General features: G+C 39.7%; 1 protein-coding gene across 3 annotated transcripts in view; it reads right to left on the bottom strand.

Moving 5' to 3' along the window:
• cep128 (centrosomal protein 128) overlaps positions 1-15,800 on the bottom strand; it is a 178,759-nt gene that overhangs the window by 15,583 nt on the left and 147,376 nt on the right. For all 3 annotated transcript variants that reach the window (XM_084433350.1, XM_084433351.1, XM_084433349.1), the window contains 2 exons: positions 8,802-8,879; positions 8,609-8,722 (listed from right to left, as the gene is read on the bottom strand). In XM_084433350.1, the coding sequence (XP_084289476.1) occupies positions 8,609-8,722; positions 8,802-8,879 (192 nt within the window). The remainder of the gene's footprint in view (positions 1-8,608; positions 8,723-8,801; positions 8,880-15,800) is intronic.

Raw genomic sequence — 15,800 nt, 5'->3', positions numbered from 1 at the left:
AAGCACAGAAGTGGAGATGCTGGAGAGAGGGATAAAGTGTCTGGTGAGAGGGGCTGTTGCTCTGGTGTTATCGGAGGCTGTAATATGCTGTCCTCACTTCCCTGGCTGTTTTCAAGGAAGTCGTCCTTGGGTGCTGAATCTTGGAGCAGTTCTAATATGTCTGTCTGTGGTGAGCTCTGTGGGCAGGGCTCAGCTGAGATTGTGTCCATGAGCAGAGGTTGTTGTGGCTCAGTGGTGTTATCATTGTCCTTGTGTGATATGTCAACCACATGTCCATTCTGCTGCTGAAGTGAAGTCCTGTGGTCATTCATACTGTGTCCAGGTGTGTGTGTGCCGTTCAGATTGAGTGGATTGGCACACACTGCAGAAGGATGATTGAGGGAGAAGTAGATATTGTCCTTTAGCACTCTTGAACCAAGTTTGTTTGGGTGGTGGCCATCCTGATGAAACAGTTGTCTCTGACTCCGGAAAAGATTGAAGTTGTCAATGAAGTTCACTCCTTTTATATTGCAGGTTTTTTGCAGCCATGTATTAAGCCCAAGCAACCGTGAAAACCTGTTTGTTCCTCTTGCTGGGAGTGGTCCACTGATGAATGTTTGAACTTTCAGTCTTTTAAGTGTTTCAAAAATTAATTGAAATCCTTCTTAAAGGTAGGGTAGGTAATCATTTTTCTAAAAAAAAAACATTCCAAATTTGTTTAAACTGTCTTTATATACCAATACATAATTAAAATGTAAGTACTCTGAAAAAGAAAATATAAAAATCGAGTGACTGTAGACCTTTTAATCTGCAATAAACACAGCTCATTATTTCCATTCACTCCACCCCCTCCCTTCTGAGCTCCTTCCAAAGCCACGCCCCCAAAACACATGAACGCGCGACGCCAAACGCTCAGGCTGGAACAAGACGCATTTATTACCTGAGACGAGTGGAGAGGAAGGAGCGCAGTACATACAGTGACATCATGTCAGAATCACATGTAATAAAATAGCTAACTTTATCACTATGAATATAAACAAATAAGATTTCTTTTAGTACTCACTATCAAGCTAGCATATCGATAATGGTAAAGTTTCATTCGGTAACGAGCTATATTTATAAGGCAAAACTAAAAACAGGTTGCATTGATACACGTTTTTCCATTACCATCAGTTACACTGTGATGAAGGTGAATTTCGTGTAAGATTCATAACATATACGGTGTTTTGCATGTAAGAGTTTCCATGATGAAAACATTGTTGACTCTAATGAAGACTAACGTACACTCCGAGTCCGGAGACAAGTACCGCATCGTCGGTTCGAGGACAGGTCCGGGGTTGAGGGCGAAGCAGAGGAGGTCGTTCAAGAGTGCGGGCAGGGTCCGAGGAAGTAGTTTTTGCCTTGTTTGCCTTCGCTGACTGCATATGCAGGTGCTTTGAGCTGAATATTTCCGGGAACGGTGACATGTGATGAGTGCACGCAGGGCAGCGCGCGCAGTGGGGCTCGGGGCGGGCACGAGACATGAAGGCATCTGATTGGTTCTTTACACTCGGACCGAGTGGCAGTGATTGGTCAGAGTTTTTACTGTCCTGCAAGCTGCTACAGAGGTCTGATTTTTTTCATTCCTTTTTCTAAACACATAATGTATTGACTACTATCAGGATGGAAGGACCATTTCACCCAGTATAAAAAAAAGTGTTTCTGAACAGGATTACCTACCCTACCTTTAAGGAGTTCTGACTGCTAAGATGAATATCATTCTTCCCCACATGAATGATGAGTCTATTTGCAGTCTTATGTTTCATTAGAATGTTCTGAAGTTCCCTGTTTACATCAGAAGTTGTTGCTTGTGGAAGGCAGCATGTAGTTGTATCCCTGCTGCTAATGTTTCTGATTATGGAGTCCCCCACTATCAGAGTCCTGTGCCCGGCTGCGCTCTGAGCTGAGTGCCGCTGTCTGCTCGACCTTGAGCGCCAGTTAGCATCAGTCTTAGCTACTGGCTGATTCAGTCTGTGTTCGATCACATTCATCACGTGTGGGGATTCCTCATTTACATTCATTAGTACTTCAAATCTGTTCTCAAGATGTATAGGCGGTGGTAGGAGACCAGTGTTTGCAATCCTTGTCAGAGCTGTGTCTGGGGTAGAGGATGCTACTGCGGCAATATGTGAGGCTCGTGACAATCTGATGCCTCGAGTGCCTTTGGGTCTCGCTCCCTGTTTGTGCCATCGATTTACAAGTCGATCAGCTTGTTTCTCTACCTGTCGAGGAGCACTAGTTACATGGGACTCACCGGCTATATGCTGAGGGTGTCCATGACGAAGCTCTGTTGTGTGTTCCGTCTGGTTTGGTGAGTAACTTTGTTTCAAGAACTGCAATCCTTTGTAAAAGTCTGTGGCAGTTAGTGCAGCAAGTAGATTCTTGAACCAGAAGAGGCATTTTCTCTCTTTTCCTTATGAATGTAAGCAGTTGTGTTTTCCTTTCCCCGGAATATAAGCTGGTCGGGTAAAAGAATTCTGCATTTTTGTAGTAATCCAAACTTTGTCGTTTGAGCACTGTGCTGTTTGCTGAAGTTAAAATTAGGTGATAAAAGGAGATAAAATATAAAAATATAGAAGATCAAATATAAAAGCGAAAGAGCAAAGCGCGGAGCAGTAAGCAAGAGCGTCCGAACAATAGCTGAGCAGGAAGTCAAGATGAGGCCAATGAGGTTCATTCTCGTGTTACGCAGCACATTTGAGCTTCTGCAAGAACCAATGAGGTTCATTCTCATGTTACGCAGCACGTTTGAGCTTCTGCACGAACCAATGAGGCTCATTCTCATGTTACGCAGCATTTTTGAGCTTCTGCAAGAACCATTGAGGTTCATTCTCATGTTACGCAGCATGTTTGAGCTTCAGCAAGAACCAATGAGGTTCATTCTCGTGATACGCAGCAAGTCTAAGCTTCCAACATGAACCAAATAAGGTTTGTTCTCGCGTGTTAAGTAGGTTCAGTTGAGCTTTTGTTTATATACGCTGATCAATGTTTAAATGTGAATAAACTATTAAATTAAATTTGTTCATCGTATAAAGCTGTTTTGAATCTCTATTTAATATCATTCCTTGTTGTTCTTATTAGCTAAATTTAACTTACTCATCAACATATATTAGATATTGTCTAATATTGCCTATCACATTCATCTGACATCGCTAGCTTTTATCTAAATCGGTATCGCTAGCACAACACGCTAGTATCTCGCTAGCCTGTTAATCTGCCATCTGTGCTTGCAAATCAAACAACTGTGCTGAGTAGGATCAGTCAACAAACACGGTGAGTAATGTCATCTCCTGTTATTGTCACTTGCACTTTTTTGTCACAAGTATAGTATAACATTCTCTGTCAGCAATGAAGGATTTACATGTGATAAATACAGGGAGACAGTCAGGCTGACGGAGAAGATTTCAGAACTAGAGACACGCATCCAAACTTTAATCAAGGATAGTAGGAATGCAAGGGCTTTAGCTACTGCTTTGGATGCGACTAGCTTAGTGAACTCTGTACATTGTTCCGTTCCGGCTGTAGAGCCCGTGCAGCAGGGCAATTGGGTGACGGTGAGGCGCTGTAGTCGCGGGAAAAAACACCGCTCTTCCGTTCCGATTACAACATTAAACAGGTTCTCTCCTCTCAGTGAAACACCCACTGAGAATCTTGTTGAATGTGCCCTAGTTATTGGCGATTCTATTACACGGAACGTGAAAATAGAGACATCAGCCACCATATTCACATGTTTGCCGGGAGCCAGAGCGCCTGACATCAAAGAAAATTTAAAAGTGCTGGCTAATGCTAATCGTAAATTCTCTAAGATTATTATTCACGTCGGCACTAATGATGTTTGACTTCGCCAGTCGGAGATCACAAAAATTAACGTTAAGGAGGTGTGTGAACTCGCAAGTATGATGTCAGGCACAGTAATTTGCTCTGGCCTCCTTCCTGTTCGCAGGAGTGATGAGATACTAAGTAGACTGTGCTCACTCAATGGCTGGCTGTCTAAGTGGTGTCCGCAAAATAATATAGAATTCATAGACAATTGGAAAAGTTTTTGGGACAGACCTGACCTGTTGAAAAGAGATGGTATTCATCCCTCCTGGGATGGTGCTGCTCTTCTCTCTAGTAATATGGCACATAGTCTTAGAGCTCAAACATGAATTGGGGCTCAGGTCAGGAAGCAGACAGACTGGCTAAACCGACCGTCTGCTAGCTGTCTCACGTCACCTAGGTCAGATAAATCACATCACATAGAGACTCTTTCACCTAGATATCATAATATAGAAACTGTGTCTGTTCCCCAAAATACAAAAAAACTCCTAAACCCATTTAAAGGTGGTATCAGCGATTGTGGGTGACGTCACTTCTGTTTGTGTTTGAAGCGAGATCCCAAACAAACCCAGTTAGCTCGCCCCTCCCTCCCGTTTCGTGCATCATGAAAAAAACGATTGATTCTGTTCAGCATAATGTCGCCTACGTTAGCTAGAGCTACCCAAGTTTAGTCGAGCTTCGCTCATATTTTTTCAAGAAGGATATTTTCACACACAGTTCACATCCAAACAAGTCAGCACTAGCAGCTACTCACCTGTCCAGAAGAAACAATGCAACCTCGGCGTCTGAAAAAAATTTTTTTAGTTCTTTAAGTTCTCTCCACCTTTCCATAGCCTTCCCGATAACTATTCGTGTCATTGAATAAACACGATGGTATTCCCTCCAACAAATCCTCCTTCTCCTCCTCTTTGGGATTGACTCAGCCCATGTCTTATGTCCACTGATAGACGCTGTTGTATTTTGAGTCACAGTACTTTGTTTAATATACATGTAAATAACGAAGAAGATGCATTGGGATTGGCATTTAAAGACATTCTTAACTCTACTGGAGTTAGACAACACGTGTCAGGACCTACTCATTTTCGTAATCATACTCTAGATCTAATATTATCACATGGAATCAATGTTGATGCCGTTGAAATTCTGCAGCAGAGCGATGACATCTCAGATCATTATCTAGTCTCGTGTAAACTTAATTTAGTTAAGGCTGCAAAGCCGACTCCGTGTTACAAATATGTTAGACCTATCACTTCTGCCACTAAAGATTGCTTTATAAATAATCTTTCTGATCAGTTTCATCATCTCAGCATCCCAGATAGCTTAGAAGAACTCGATATTGCGACAGAAACGTTTAATTCTCTCTTTTCCAGCACTTTAGACACAGTTGCTCCTTTGCGCTTAAAGAAGATTAAAGAAAATAGTCCAACGCTGTGGTATGAGCACACTGAGGCCCTTAAGAGAGCAGCCAGAAGAATGGAGCGCAATTGGAAGAAAACAAAACTAGAGGTATTTCACATTTCATGGAAAGAGAGCACGATTGCATACAGAGAGGCCTTAAAAGCTGCTAGATCTGCAGAATCTGATAGAAGAAAATAAACAAAACCCTAGGTATTTATTTGAAACAGTGGCTAAACTAACGAAAAATAAATCTTCAACCCCAGACGTTCCCAAGCAGCACAGCAGTAATGACTTTATGAACTGCTTTACTAACAAGATTGATAATATCAGGGAGAAAATTATAACTATGCAACCGTTTACTACAGTATCGCATCAGGCAGTGCATTGTAGTCTCCTTGAGGAAAAATTGGATTAATTCATTGCTATAAGAGAGGAAGAATTTTCTAAACTCGTTAAATCATCTAAATCGACGACATGTATGTTAGACCCTATACCGACTAAGCAATTGATTTTAAGCAATTGTTTAGCTCTGCAGTACTTGTCTTCCTAACATTGTCCAGGTAGCAGACACACTCTGTCAGTTTAAATCTAGACTAAAAACACATCTCTTTGACCTAGCATACACATAACACATTATAGACTTCTATAATTCAATGTTAGGCTGCATAGATTAGGTTAGCCGGAACCGGGAACACTTCCCATGAATCCTGATGTACTTGTTGCATCATAAGAAGGATGGCGTCTACGCTAATATTAGTCTCTCTGTTTATCCCAAGGTTTACCGCAGTCCACTGGATCCAGGCCGTATCCAGATCTGATGAAGGACCTGCGCCTGGACGCGACTACAACGCAGTCCTGAAGTGTCAACTAATCTCTCCCCTGTAAAGGCCTCCTTCCCTTCCCTTTATCTCTGTACAGATAAAACGTTGTCGGGATAATTCCGGTTCACGTGGCTACGCAGAAGCGATAAAAAATTCTGTATTATAAATTTTAAGGCCAGACAATAAGTTTGTTGAGGGTTGGTTTGTAAAGAAGGACTACACGCCTGCGCACATATATATTCAAACACGCATACCTATAGACTAAACACGTAATATGCATGTGCACGCCATCAGCATTCTCACAGGTTCGCGTTTTTAAAGTTTGCGCAGAGAGAACTTAAGGGTTTTCTGTTAGAACGGTGTCGTGTTAGCGGCCCCTAAGTTAACCCCCTGGGGTCGGCGGTATCGCCGGCGATACCAGCTCGCTTTTTTTATCAGTGTAAAAGAGACTCAAAAATACTCTGTTGACTTTGATTTTCCATAGGAGTTTCATACATCAATCGATCCTGTTAAGTGTGTATTTTTTTTGTGTATACTCACAATAAAAACAAAGTGTTGTGCTTTTTGCCAAATAAAGAAAAATAAACACGAAGCGAGTTCTGCCTTCTCTCTGTCAGTTAAGTCCATTCTGAAACGCGTCCGAAAATGAACCATAACTCAGCGAATACTAAGTCAAACAGGCATACAGACACACAGGCATGAAGCTTGAATTCTCTTCTTTTAAATGAAGTAATTTTTATAAAAAACAAATATTCTCAGTTTATGCAATCTGTATGAAAAGAGCGAGATGTCAGTCGTTCTCATCTCAGCTAATTATTTTTAATGTGACCCCGCCCACGGAGAGCGCGCGCTATTCAAACGCAAATGACTGAGGCAATCCACGCAAACTGTGAACGCCCCCATATCAGCTCGAGAAAACACATCAAGCTTATTCAGATCATTGTACTTGTTTACACAGTCTCGCAGCGCTGTGAGGAATAATACTATAATGGAAAATGTACCTCAGAAGTGCTGATATTTCGAGGAGCAACAGATCCTGAGCTATGGAATACTGTAGTAAGTTTTTTTTTCCATTCTCAAGTGAATCGCGTTTCTGTGTGTGAATGAATGAACGGCAGAGATGCGCGCTGTTTACCACAACTGGCAAAAGACGGTTTAAATTTGAATCGTGTTTCTGTGTGTGAATGAATGTTTCGCTTTTAGCAAACTGTATTGCTATACTGAGTAAAAATCGACTGAAATATGTAGAAATAAAATGTATTTGTATAAGCAACGTATTAAACTGCAAATTAACATTTATATTTCTTATAATAAAAACGAAAGACCTATGTTACAGACCTATGTTACAGACATATGAAAGACAACATTTCGTTGATTAGTTTTGGATAGATTATACATTTTTACTGTAAAATATCTGCCACCTCAAATAAGCTTTTGTTTGCCAATTTTTGCTCATATGTTAAATATAGTATGTTTTGTCAAAAATAAAGTAATCAAATAATATGTTATAGTGTTTATTCCAATGTAGCCTAGGCTATATTCAAGTAATGAATCCTTAACTTTGAAATATGTATGATAAAATGTATACTTTAGTTTTTACAAAGAAAGATTACACTTGAATTGTTGTTGTAATTGTAACCTTTTTAATAATAAAAAAAAATATTTACAAGGTAGATGTAAACAAACTATTAAACTATTAAGTGGTGTTAAATATAAGCCTTTTCTTTAAATAATTTTTATTGTGTTTTATTAGTGACAAATTTGGGGAGAGGATAAATATTCCAAAACTGAAAATACAGTATGAGAATTAACTGCACAATTACTAGACATGTTTTCCTTGGATATTATAGGCCAATTTGCAAGCACAATTTGTGAAAAAAAATAAAATAAAATTGAGATGCTTCCAACTGTTGCTCTTGCATTCTTTCTTGTGACACACCTGAATGAATGGCTCATTAAGTATGCGGGCCCCATTGTGTCTTCAGGTGCGAACCACTAAATATGCATGATGGTGTTGGATCGTTGACGCCCACTCCATATTGCCTTTCCAAACAGAAAGTGTTTTGCAAATTTTAAATCAATGTATTGTGTTATGTGAATAATTAGGCAGGATGATTTTCACATCATTTTGAAGAAATCCATTAGTCAAAAGTCTTATTGACACATATTTAGTATGTGTTTTGTGGCCTTATTTCAGAAACTTTAGTTTTTAGTTTTTTCAATAACCATGCATAAACATTATTCTCTCCAAAATACAAACATGTACATCCATGTTGCTCACATATTATGGTAGCCCTGTTTGTGCTAAATACATGAGGGTTTGGAACAACATGAGGGTGAGAAATTATTGACAGAATTTTTGGCAGAACTATCCCATTTAAGTGTCCTCAACTAAACAAGCCAAAGGTGACAGTGGCAAGGAATCTAAACTCCATCAGGTGACAGAATGGAGAAAAAAAACGTAAGAGAAACCAGGCTCAGTCAGGGGACCAGTCCTCTTATGGCTAAACTAAACTTATTAAGTGCATGGTATCAGCGCTATATGTTCATACCCTGTACTCCTGAATCCTCCTCTTAGATTCCTCAAGCTGATGCTGGAGGTCCCCAACTATCTCCTTATATTTGGCATAACGTTGTTCCACCATTTCTCTCTGCCTCTGTGACTCCTGAAATCACAAAAGCCAACCATGATATCTGCCTCAGAGGGAGGTTAAATCTTGACCAAAACATCACCCATGATCCAACCTCGAGATCCTTGAAGTTTTCCAGCAGACTGAGTTTCTCAGGAACTGACTCCAGATGATCCAAGGCCAGCCTGGTGCTCTGGAAAAGAAGAATATTCTGTCATTTATATTTATTTCATTTCAGTTCTCAAATCCTAGTCTTTGAGAATTGCGCTTTGTTGATTGCTTCAAGTCAATGGAATGAGTGCATCTCCCAGAAGAGGCAAGGGTCAATTTCTGACACCAGCGTGGTGTTGTGCCAAGCAGTAATGATGTAAATAGACGGAGCTGTGAGTAAAGGCTGAAGGTTTTCAGGAGCTAATTAAATGTTCGTCAGCCAGCCATAGCACATAATGGTGATTGATATGGTAGGCGTCAGATAGCTTTTTTTCAAACTGTATAAATACTGCTGAGTCGATACAGGCATCAATACTTTTAACAAACGATGGCATATTTCTTAGCCAAGTAATGATTTGTAATTCAGACATTTAACAGAAATCATTATGCTTCTGCGAATAGTGTACTAAGGTCTGGAACATTTTAGAAATGTAACTTTGCAGACAGAATATTCTGTATCAAAGCACAGAAAGAGACCCTTTCTTTGCTTTGGTACAGAATATTCTGTCTACAAACTCAGCTTTACAATGTAAACTAGATTTGCATTTCAGAAGTGCTTTCAGGTCACCAGAAGAATAGTATTGTAGATATGTATGTAGTTCTATGTAAATGAATTGTAGCATAAACAAAGATAAATTATAACAGAACTTTGCACGTTTAATGTAAAATTTGCAATCTATTCAAATTGCAAATTATAGTTAACAATTAACTGCATAAGTGTGCTGAACTAATATTTCGTTGAAGCACCCTTTGTTAGTTTATTTAGATAGGAATCTATCAGCTTTGTACATCTTGAATTGAGAATATTTTCCCACTCTTTTTTTTTTGCAAAAACATTCCAGATCTGTTAAACTGTGAGGCCATTTTCTGTGCATGGCCCTCTTCAGATCCCCCACAGATTTTCTATACGATTCAGGTTTGGCTTTGGCTGGACCATTCCAAAACATTCAACTTTCTTTGCTGAACCCATTCTTTTGTTGATTTCGATGTGTGTTTTGGATCATTGTCATGCTGAGTTTCTCTTCATTTTCAGTTTTCTAGCAGAAGCCAGAAGGTTTTGTGCCTGGCTGGTACTTGGAGCTTTTCATGATTCCCTCCACCCAGGGATAGATTATGACTTGCAAAGGCCCTTCAGTTCTTTCCTTTAGCGCAAAGTGGAGGTTATGATGATCGTGAATATTACAACCGTTCACACTCTTGAGGCATCAAATCTCATAGTGAACTGAAAATATGTTTAAACTTCGTAAGCTTTGGCAAAGTATCTGTCACACAAAATAATTAGAAAGCGCGATATGGCCTTAGTGCCCTTATCAATTCGGGAAAGGCTGAAGTATTAGAATACTTAAAGGAGAACTCCGGTCAATTTTAACATTGAGCTCATTTTTTTGTACATTTGGAGTGCTGTCAGTACAGAGAACAACGACAAAAATCGGTGTTGCCTACACCGTGTTATCCTCGTTTTAAAATTTGCACCCTGTTGACTTCAATGGGGCAAGTTTTAAACCTGCTTTTAGCCTCTTAACATCCTTGATGTGTCATTACAAGTGCACAGGTCATGTGAGTGATTCCTTCTGAGTGAACGCGGGTGAATCTGACTGCAGTAGATGTGAAAGAAATATATAAAAAATGATGTTTATTCAGCCAGCGCACATACCTGTATTTACATCCTGTTTTCGGTCGAAGTCCACAGTAATCGATTGTCGAGTTCACGCGCGTGATCATAGGTACTAAACCTATGTTCACGCGCGTGATCATAGGTACTAAACCTATGATCATGTGAGTGATAAGGAATCACTCACTCAGGAGTTGGCATTCTGACATATAACCCAGGAGCGCTACACTGTGTTCACCAGCAGAGGAAGACGCACGCTGTATGTAAGCTATTGAACTCTACATAATTTGTGCTTTAGGTCTTAGTGTAGTGTTTAAAATGGCGCTAAAGTGTGCATTTCCTGGATGCCTAAACAGTCAGAAACCAGTGAGAGTACGTAAAAGTACCTTTCCAATGCCGCCAGAAAAAAGGCTTACCTTTCACACTTTCCCATTACATGATTCTGAGTTACTTAAGTTACTTAATTTACCGCTTCTATACGTCAAGCAAATGAAGTTGTGCAGTGAACATTTTTCACCAGACGACTTCAAACCAGGTCAAGGAAAGCTACTAGTAAAGTCAAGTCAAGTCACCTTCATTTATATAGCGCTTTTAACAATATAGATTGTTTCAAAGCAGCTTTACAGTGGTAATAGGAAATTAAAGTAACAGAGATTGTTTTGGCTTTACAGCAGCTCTAGAATAAAGTTATTGTCCAGCTAAAGTTAGTTTTGATTGATTCACTTCCGTTGCAACAATCATTAGTTATTAACTTAGGGGCCGCTAACACGACACCATTCTAACAGAAAACCCTCAAGTTCTCTCTGCGCAAACTTTAAAAACGCAAACCTGTGAGAATGCTGATGGCGTGCACATGCGTATTACGTGTTTATTCTATAGGTATGCACGTTTGAATATATATGTGCGCAGGCGTGTAGTCCTTTACAAACCAACCCTCAACAAACTACTTGTCTGGCCTTAAAATGTATAATACAGAATTTTTTATCGCTTCCGCATACCCATGTGAACCGGAATTATCCTGACAACATTTTATCTGTACAGAGGTAAAGAGAAGGGAAGGAGGCCTTCACAGGGGAGAGACTAGTGGAGAGAGAGAATAGTCTTGTGCCAAGGTTGCAAAGCCGACTCCCTGTTACAAATATGGTAGAACTTTCAATTCTATCACGAAAGATTGCTTTATAAATCATTTTTTCTCAGATAGCTTAGAAAAACTTGATGCTGCAACAGAAACTATTGACTCTCTTTTCCAGCACTTTAGACACAGTTGCTCCTTTGCGCTTAAAGAAGATTAAAGAAAATAGTCCAACGTCGTGGTACAAGCACACTTGGTCCCTCAAGAGAGTAGCCAGAAAAATGGAGCATAGCAGGAATAAAACAAAACTAGAGGTTTTTCGCATTTCGTGGAAAGAGAGCACGATTGCGTACAGAAAGGCATTAAACAATTGAGGACAACAATTGAGGATGTAATTATAATTTTAAAAAATGTTTACAGGTTGCAGAAGCATCAAGCTCTGTTGCCATTGCTTTAAGAGAGGTCTGAATTCTCTTTTGGAAAATGGAATTGACACAGAAGTGATGAATATGTACAGATCCCCGTCTATACGTCTATATAATTCATCACGAGTTTGACATCTGGCATGTAGTGAAAGGAATGTACATCTTGCATTACTAAACTTCTTATGCTTGTTTACATGTATGGAATACATACATTTCATGGCCACATGAACACAATGGCCAATCAGAGGTGTTTACGATTCTGCTCAACAGCGCTCAAAAGCGTCACAATTTTTTACATTTCAGTACCGACTTGATACCGAAGTCAGTACATTTTGACAACTCTAATAGAATGTGGTTTTTCCAAAGCAAACCAAAGAGTGGGTGAAAAGGAAAATGTATAAACCCACTTCACAAAACTTCAGGGATGGACTGCTTCAAAAAGGACTGGAGAGGCGCAATGACCCCACTGTGGTTTTCAAGGACCCAACCTCTCAAGTTGCCCTTCCCAACTTACCGTGCAATACTGCAACGAAATCTAAACTGGACAAAGAAACAGCAATCGCACTGACATTCACACAGTAATAGTTTTCTTGCCTCTTCTTGTATTTTTGGATATTTATTTTAGTAAAATGCTAGCTGCACATGCATGTTTACCTAACTCTTTTTATTTGTGTAAAAACAAAATGTTTAAGACCAGAAAATTGCTTATCTAGTACAGTGATATTACAAAATAAGACAAAAAACCCTACCACATATGGTAAAGCCCTACTCCGACTGAAATGGTCTAAGCAGTTTTTAGCAGTTTTCAGTTGGTAGGCTGTAATTGACATACAAAAGCCAATTTATGTTGTGTAGTGATGTCTATTTTTATTTAAACAGTACCAAGACAAGCAATACCCACACAATGTGTTTGTTGAAAATATCTATACTAATAATAAAAAATTAAAAGTAGAAAATGTGTATTGTTTTACTGTATTTTTCTTTAAATTAGTCAAAGCTTCTATGGCTTCCTTGAAACCTGCATAATGTTCCAGATGATGATAGGCATCTTGCCTGTATTGATCGCACAACACATGATGGCAGAACTTCTCTGTTGTGTCTTCCCAGCTTTTGACCTTTGAGAATCCACTTCAGTACAACCCGGTGCACCACTGTCTGCACTGGCTGTAAACAGAAAACAGATGTATAGTAAGTACCTAGGCTGCATGTATAATATCTCATTAGTAAAGAAATTGGCTACTTACTCTACAGATAGTGAGCCACCCGGTCCTCCTGGCCTCGGACGGCGCTTCCAATTCACTTTGGGCAAATAAAAAAAAATCACTTCTAAAACACAGCGGCTAAGCAGGGGCGGCAAGCTGGGATCCTCTGTTACACAGTGAGATACATGTGTCGTCTGAATTATCCAAACTTTCAAGCTGTGGCATGAAAATATCCCAATTGATGCAGCACACACTCTCCTGCTCAGTAGGCATCGCTTGGCACTGATGACATTTATGATACCATTTATGATACCACGTTCGAATAAGTAAGGTTGGGCAAAAAATTGCAATTCATCCTCTATGTCGAAATCTGAAGACATATTTATGAACCATTTTATGTACAGTGTGCGTCTTCCTTTGCTTGTAAACACAAGCTTCCGGGTTATAAGTCAGAACGCCAGCTCCTGCGTCCATCTCCAAACGCATGCATTGTAGTGCTCTCTTGAACGCGGATTTCATCAAAAATATCTTAATTTGTGCTCCGAATATGAACAAAGGTCTTACGGGTTTGGAACGACATGAGGGTGAGTCATTAATGACAGAATATTTTTGTTTGAACTAACCCTTTAACCCCCTGGGGTCGGCGGTATCGCCGGCGATACCAGCTCGCATTTTTCCATATCAGTGCAATAGAGATTCTAATTACTCTGTTGACTTTGATCTTCCATACACGTTTCATACATCAATCAATCCTGTAAAGTGTGTATTATTTTTGTGTATACTCACAATAAAAACAAAGTGTTGTTTTTTTGCCAAATAAAGAAAAATAAACATAATGTGAGTTCTCCTTTCTCTCTGTCAGTGAATTCCATTCTGAAACGCGTCCGAAAATGAACTGTAACTCAGCGAATTCTCAGTCAAACAGGCATACAGACACACAGGCATGAAGCTTGAATTCTCTTATTTTAAATGAAGTAATTTTTATAAAAAACAAATATTCACAGTTTATGTAATATGTATGAAAAGAGAGAGATGTCAGTCGTTCTCATCTCAGCTCATTAAGTTTTAATGTGAAACTTCGCCCACGGAGAACGCGCGCTATTCAAACGCAAATTTTCTGAGGACGCAAACCTGTGAAACGCCCACATCAGCTGAAGACTTTTTTTAACACGCAAAAGACTGTTTTATGAATCGCGTTTCTGAGCGTAAATGAATGAACGCACAGATGCGCGCTGTTGTGTAGCTACTACAGCTGGCAAAAATACTGTTTAAAAATGAATCGCGTTTTTGTGTGTGAATGAATGAACAGCTTTTACCAAACTCTATTGCTATACTAAGGTGAGTAAAAATCGACTACAAAATCGGATAGATTATAAAGTTTTTACTGTAAAATACTGCCACATCAAATAAGCTTATAATGTTGCAAGAAAAGCAAGATTACACTGGAAATATTGTTACAATTTTAAATGTTGTTGTAATTGTATAACCTTTTTAATAAATATATATATATATATATATATATATATATATATATATATATATATATATATATATATATACACACACACACACACTCACCTAAAGGATTATTAGGAACACCTGTTCAATTTCTCAATGCAATTATCTAATCAACCAATCACATGGCAGTTGCTTCAATGCATTTAGGGGTGTAGTCCTGGTCAAGACAATCTCCTGAACTCCAAACTGAATGTCAGAATGGGAAAGAAAGGTGATTTAAGCAATTTTGAGCGTGGCATGGTTGTTGGTGCCAGACGGGCCGGTCTGAGTATTTCACAATCTGCTCAGTTACTGGGATGTTCACGCACAACCATTTCTAGGGTTTACAAAGAATGGTGTGAAAAGGGAAAAACATCCAGTATGCGGCAGTCCTGTGGGCGAAAATGCCTTGTTGATGCTAGAGGTCAGAGGAGAATGGGCCGACTGATTCATGCTGATAGAAGAGCAACTTTGACTGAAATAACCACTCGTTACAACCGAGGTATGCAGCAAAGCATTTGTGAAGCCACAACACGCACAACCTTGAGGCGGATGGGCTACAACAGCAGAAGACCCCACCGGGTACCACTCATCTCCACTACAAATAGGAAAAAGAGGCTACAATTTGCACGAGCTCACCAAAATTGGACAGTTGAAGACTGGAAAAATATTGCCTGGTCTGATGAGTCTCGATTTCTGTTGAGACATTCAGATGGTAGAGTCAGAATTTGGCGTAAACAGAATGAGAACATGGATCCATCATGCCTTGTTACCACTGTGCAGGCTGGTGGTGGTGGTGTAATGGTTTGGGGGATGTTTTCTTGGCACACTTTAGGCCCCTTAGTGCCAAATGGGCATCGTTTAAATGCCACGGCCTACCTGAGCATTGTTTCTGACCATGTCCATCCCTTTATGACCACCATATACCCATCCTCTGAAGGCTACTTCCAGCAGGATAATGCACCATGTCACAAAGCTCGAATCATTTCAAATTGGTTTCTTGAACATGACAATGAGTTCACTGTACTAAAATGGCCCCCACAGTCACCAGATCTCAACCCAATAGAGCATCTTTGGGATGTGGTGGAACAGGAGC

The sequence above is a fragment of the Rutilus rutilus genome (assembly GCF_951802725.1).
Source record: "Rutilus rutilus genome assembly, chromosome: 15".
NCBI lineage: Eukaryota > Metazoa > Chordata > Actinopteri > Cypriniformes > Leuciscidae > Rutilus > Rutilus rutilus.
The sequence above is the reverse complement of the archived record's forward strand: the minus strand, read 5'-3'. Positions and strand labels throughout refer to the sequence as shown.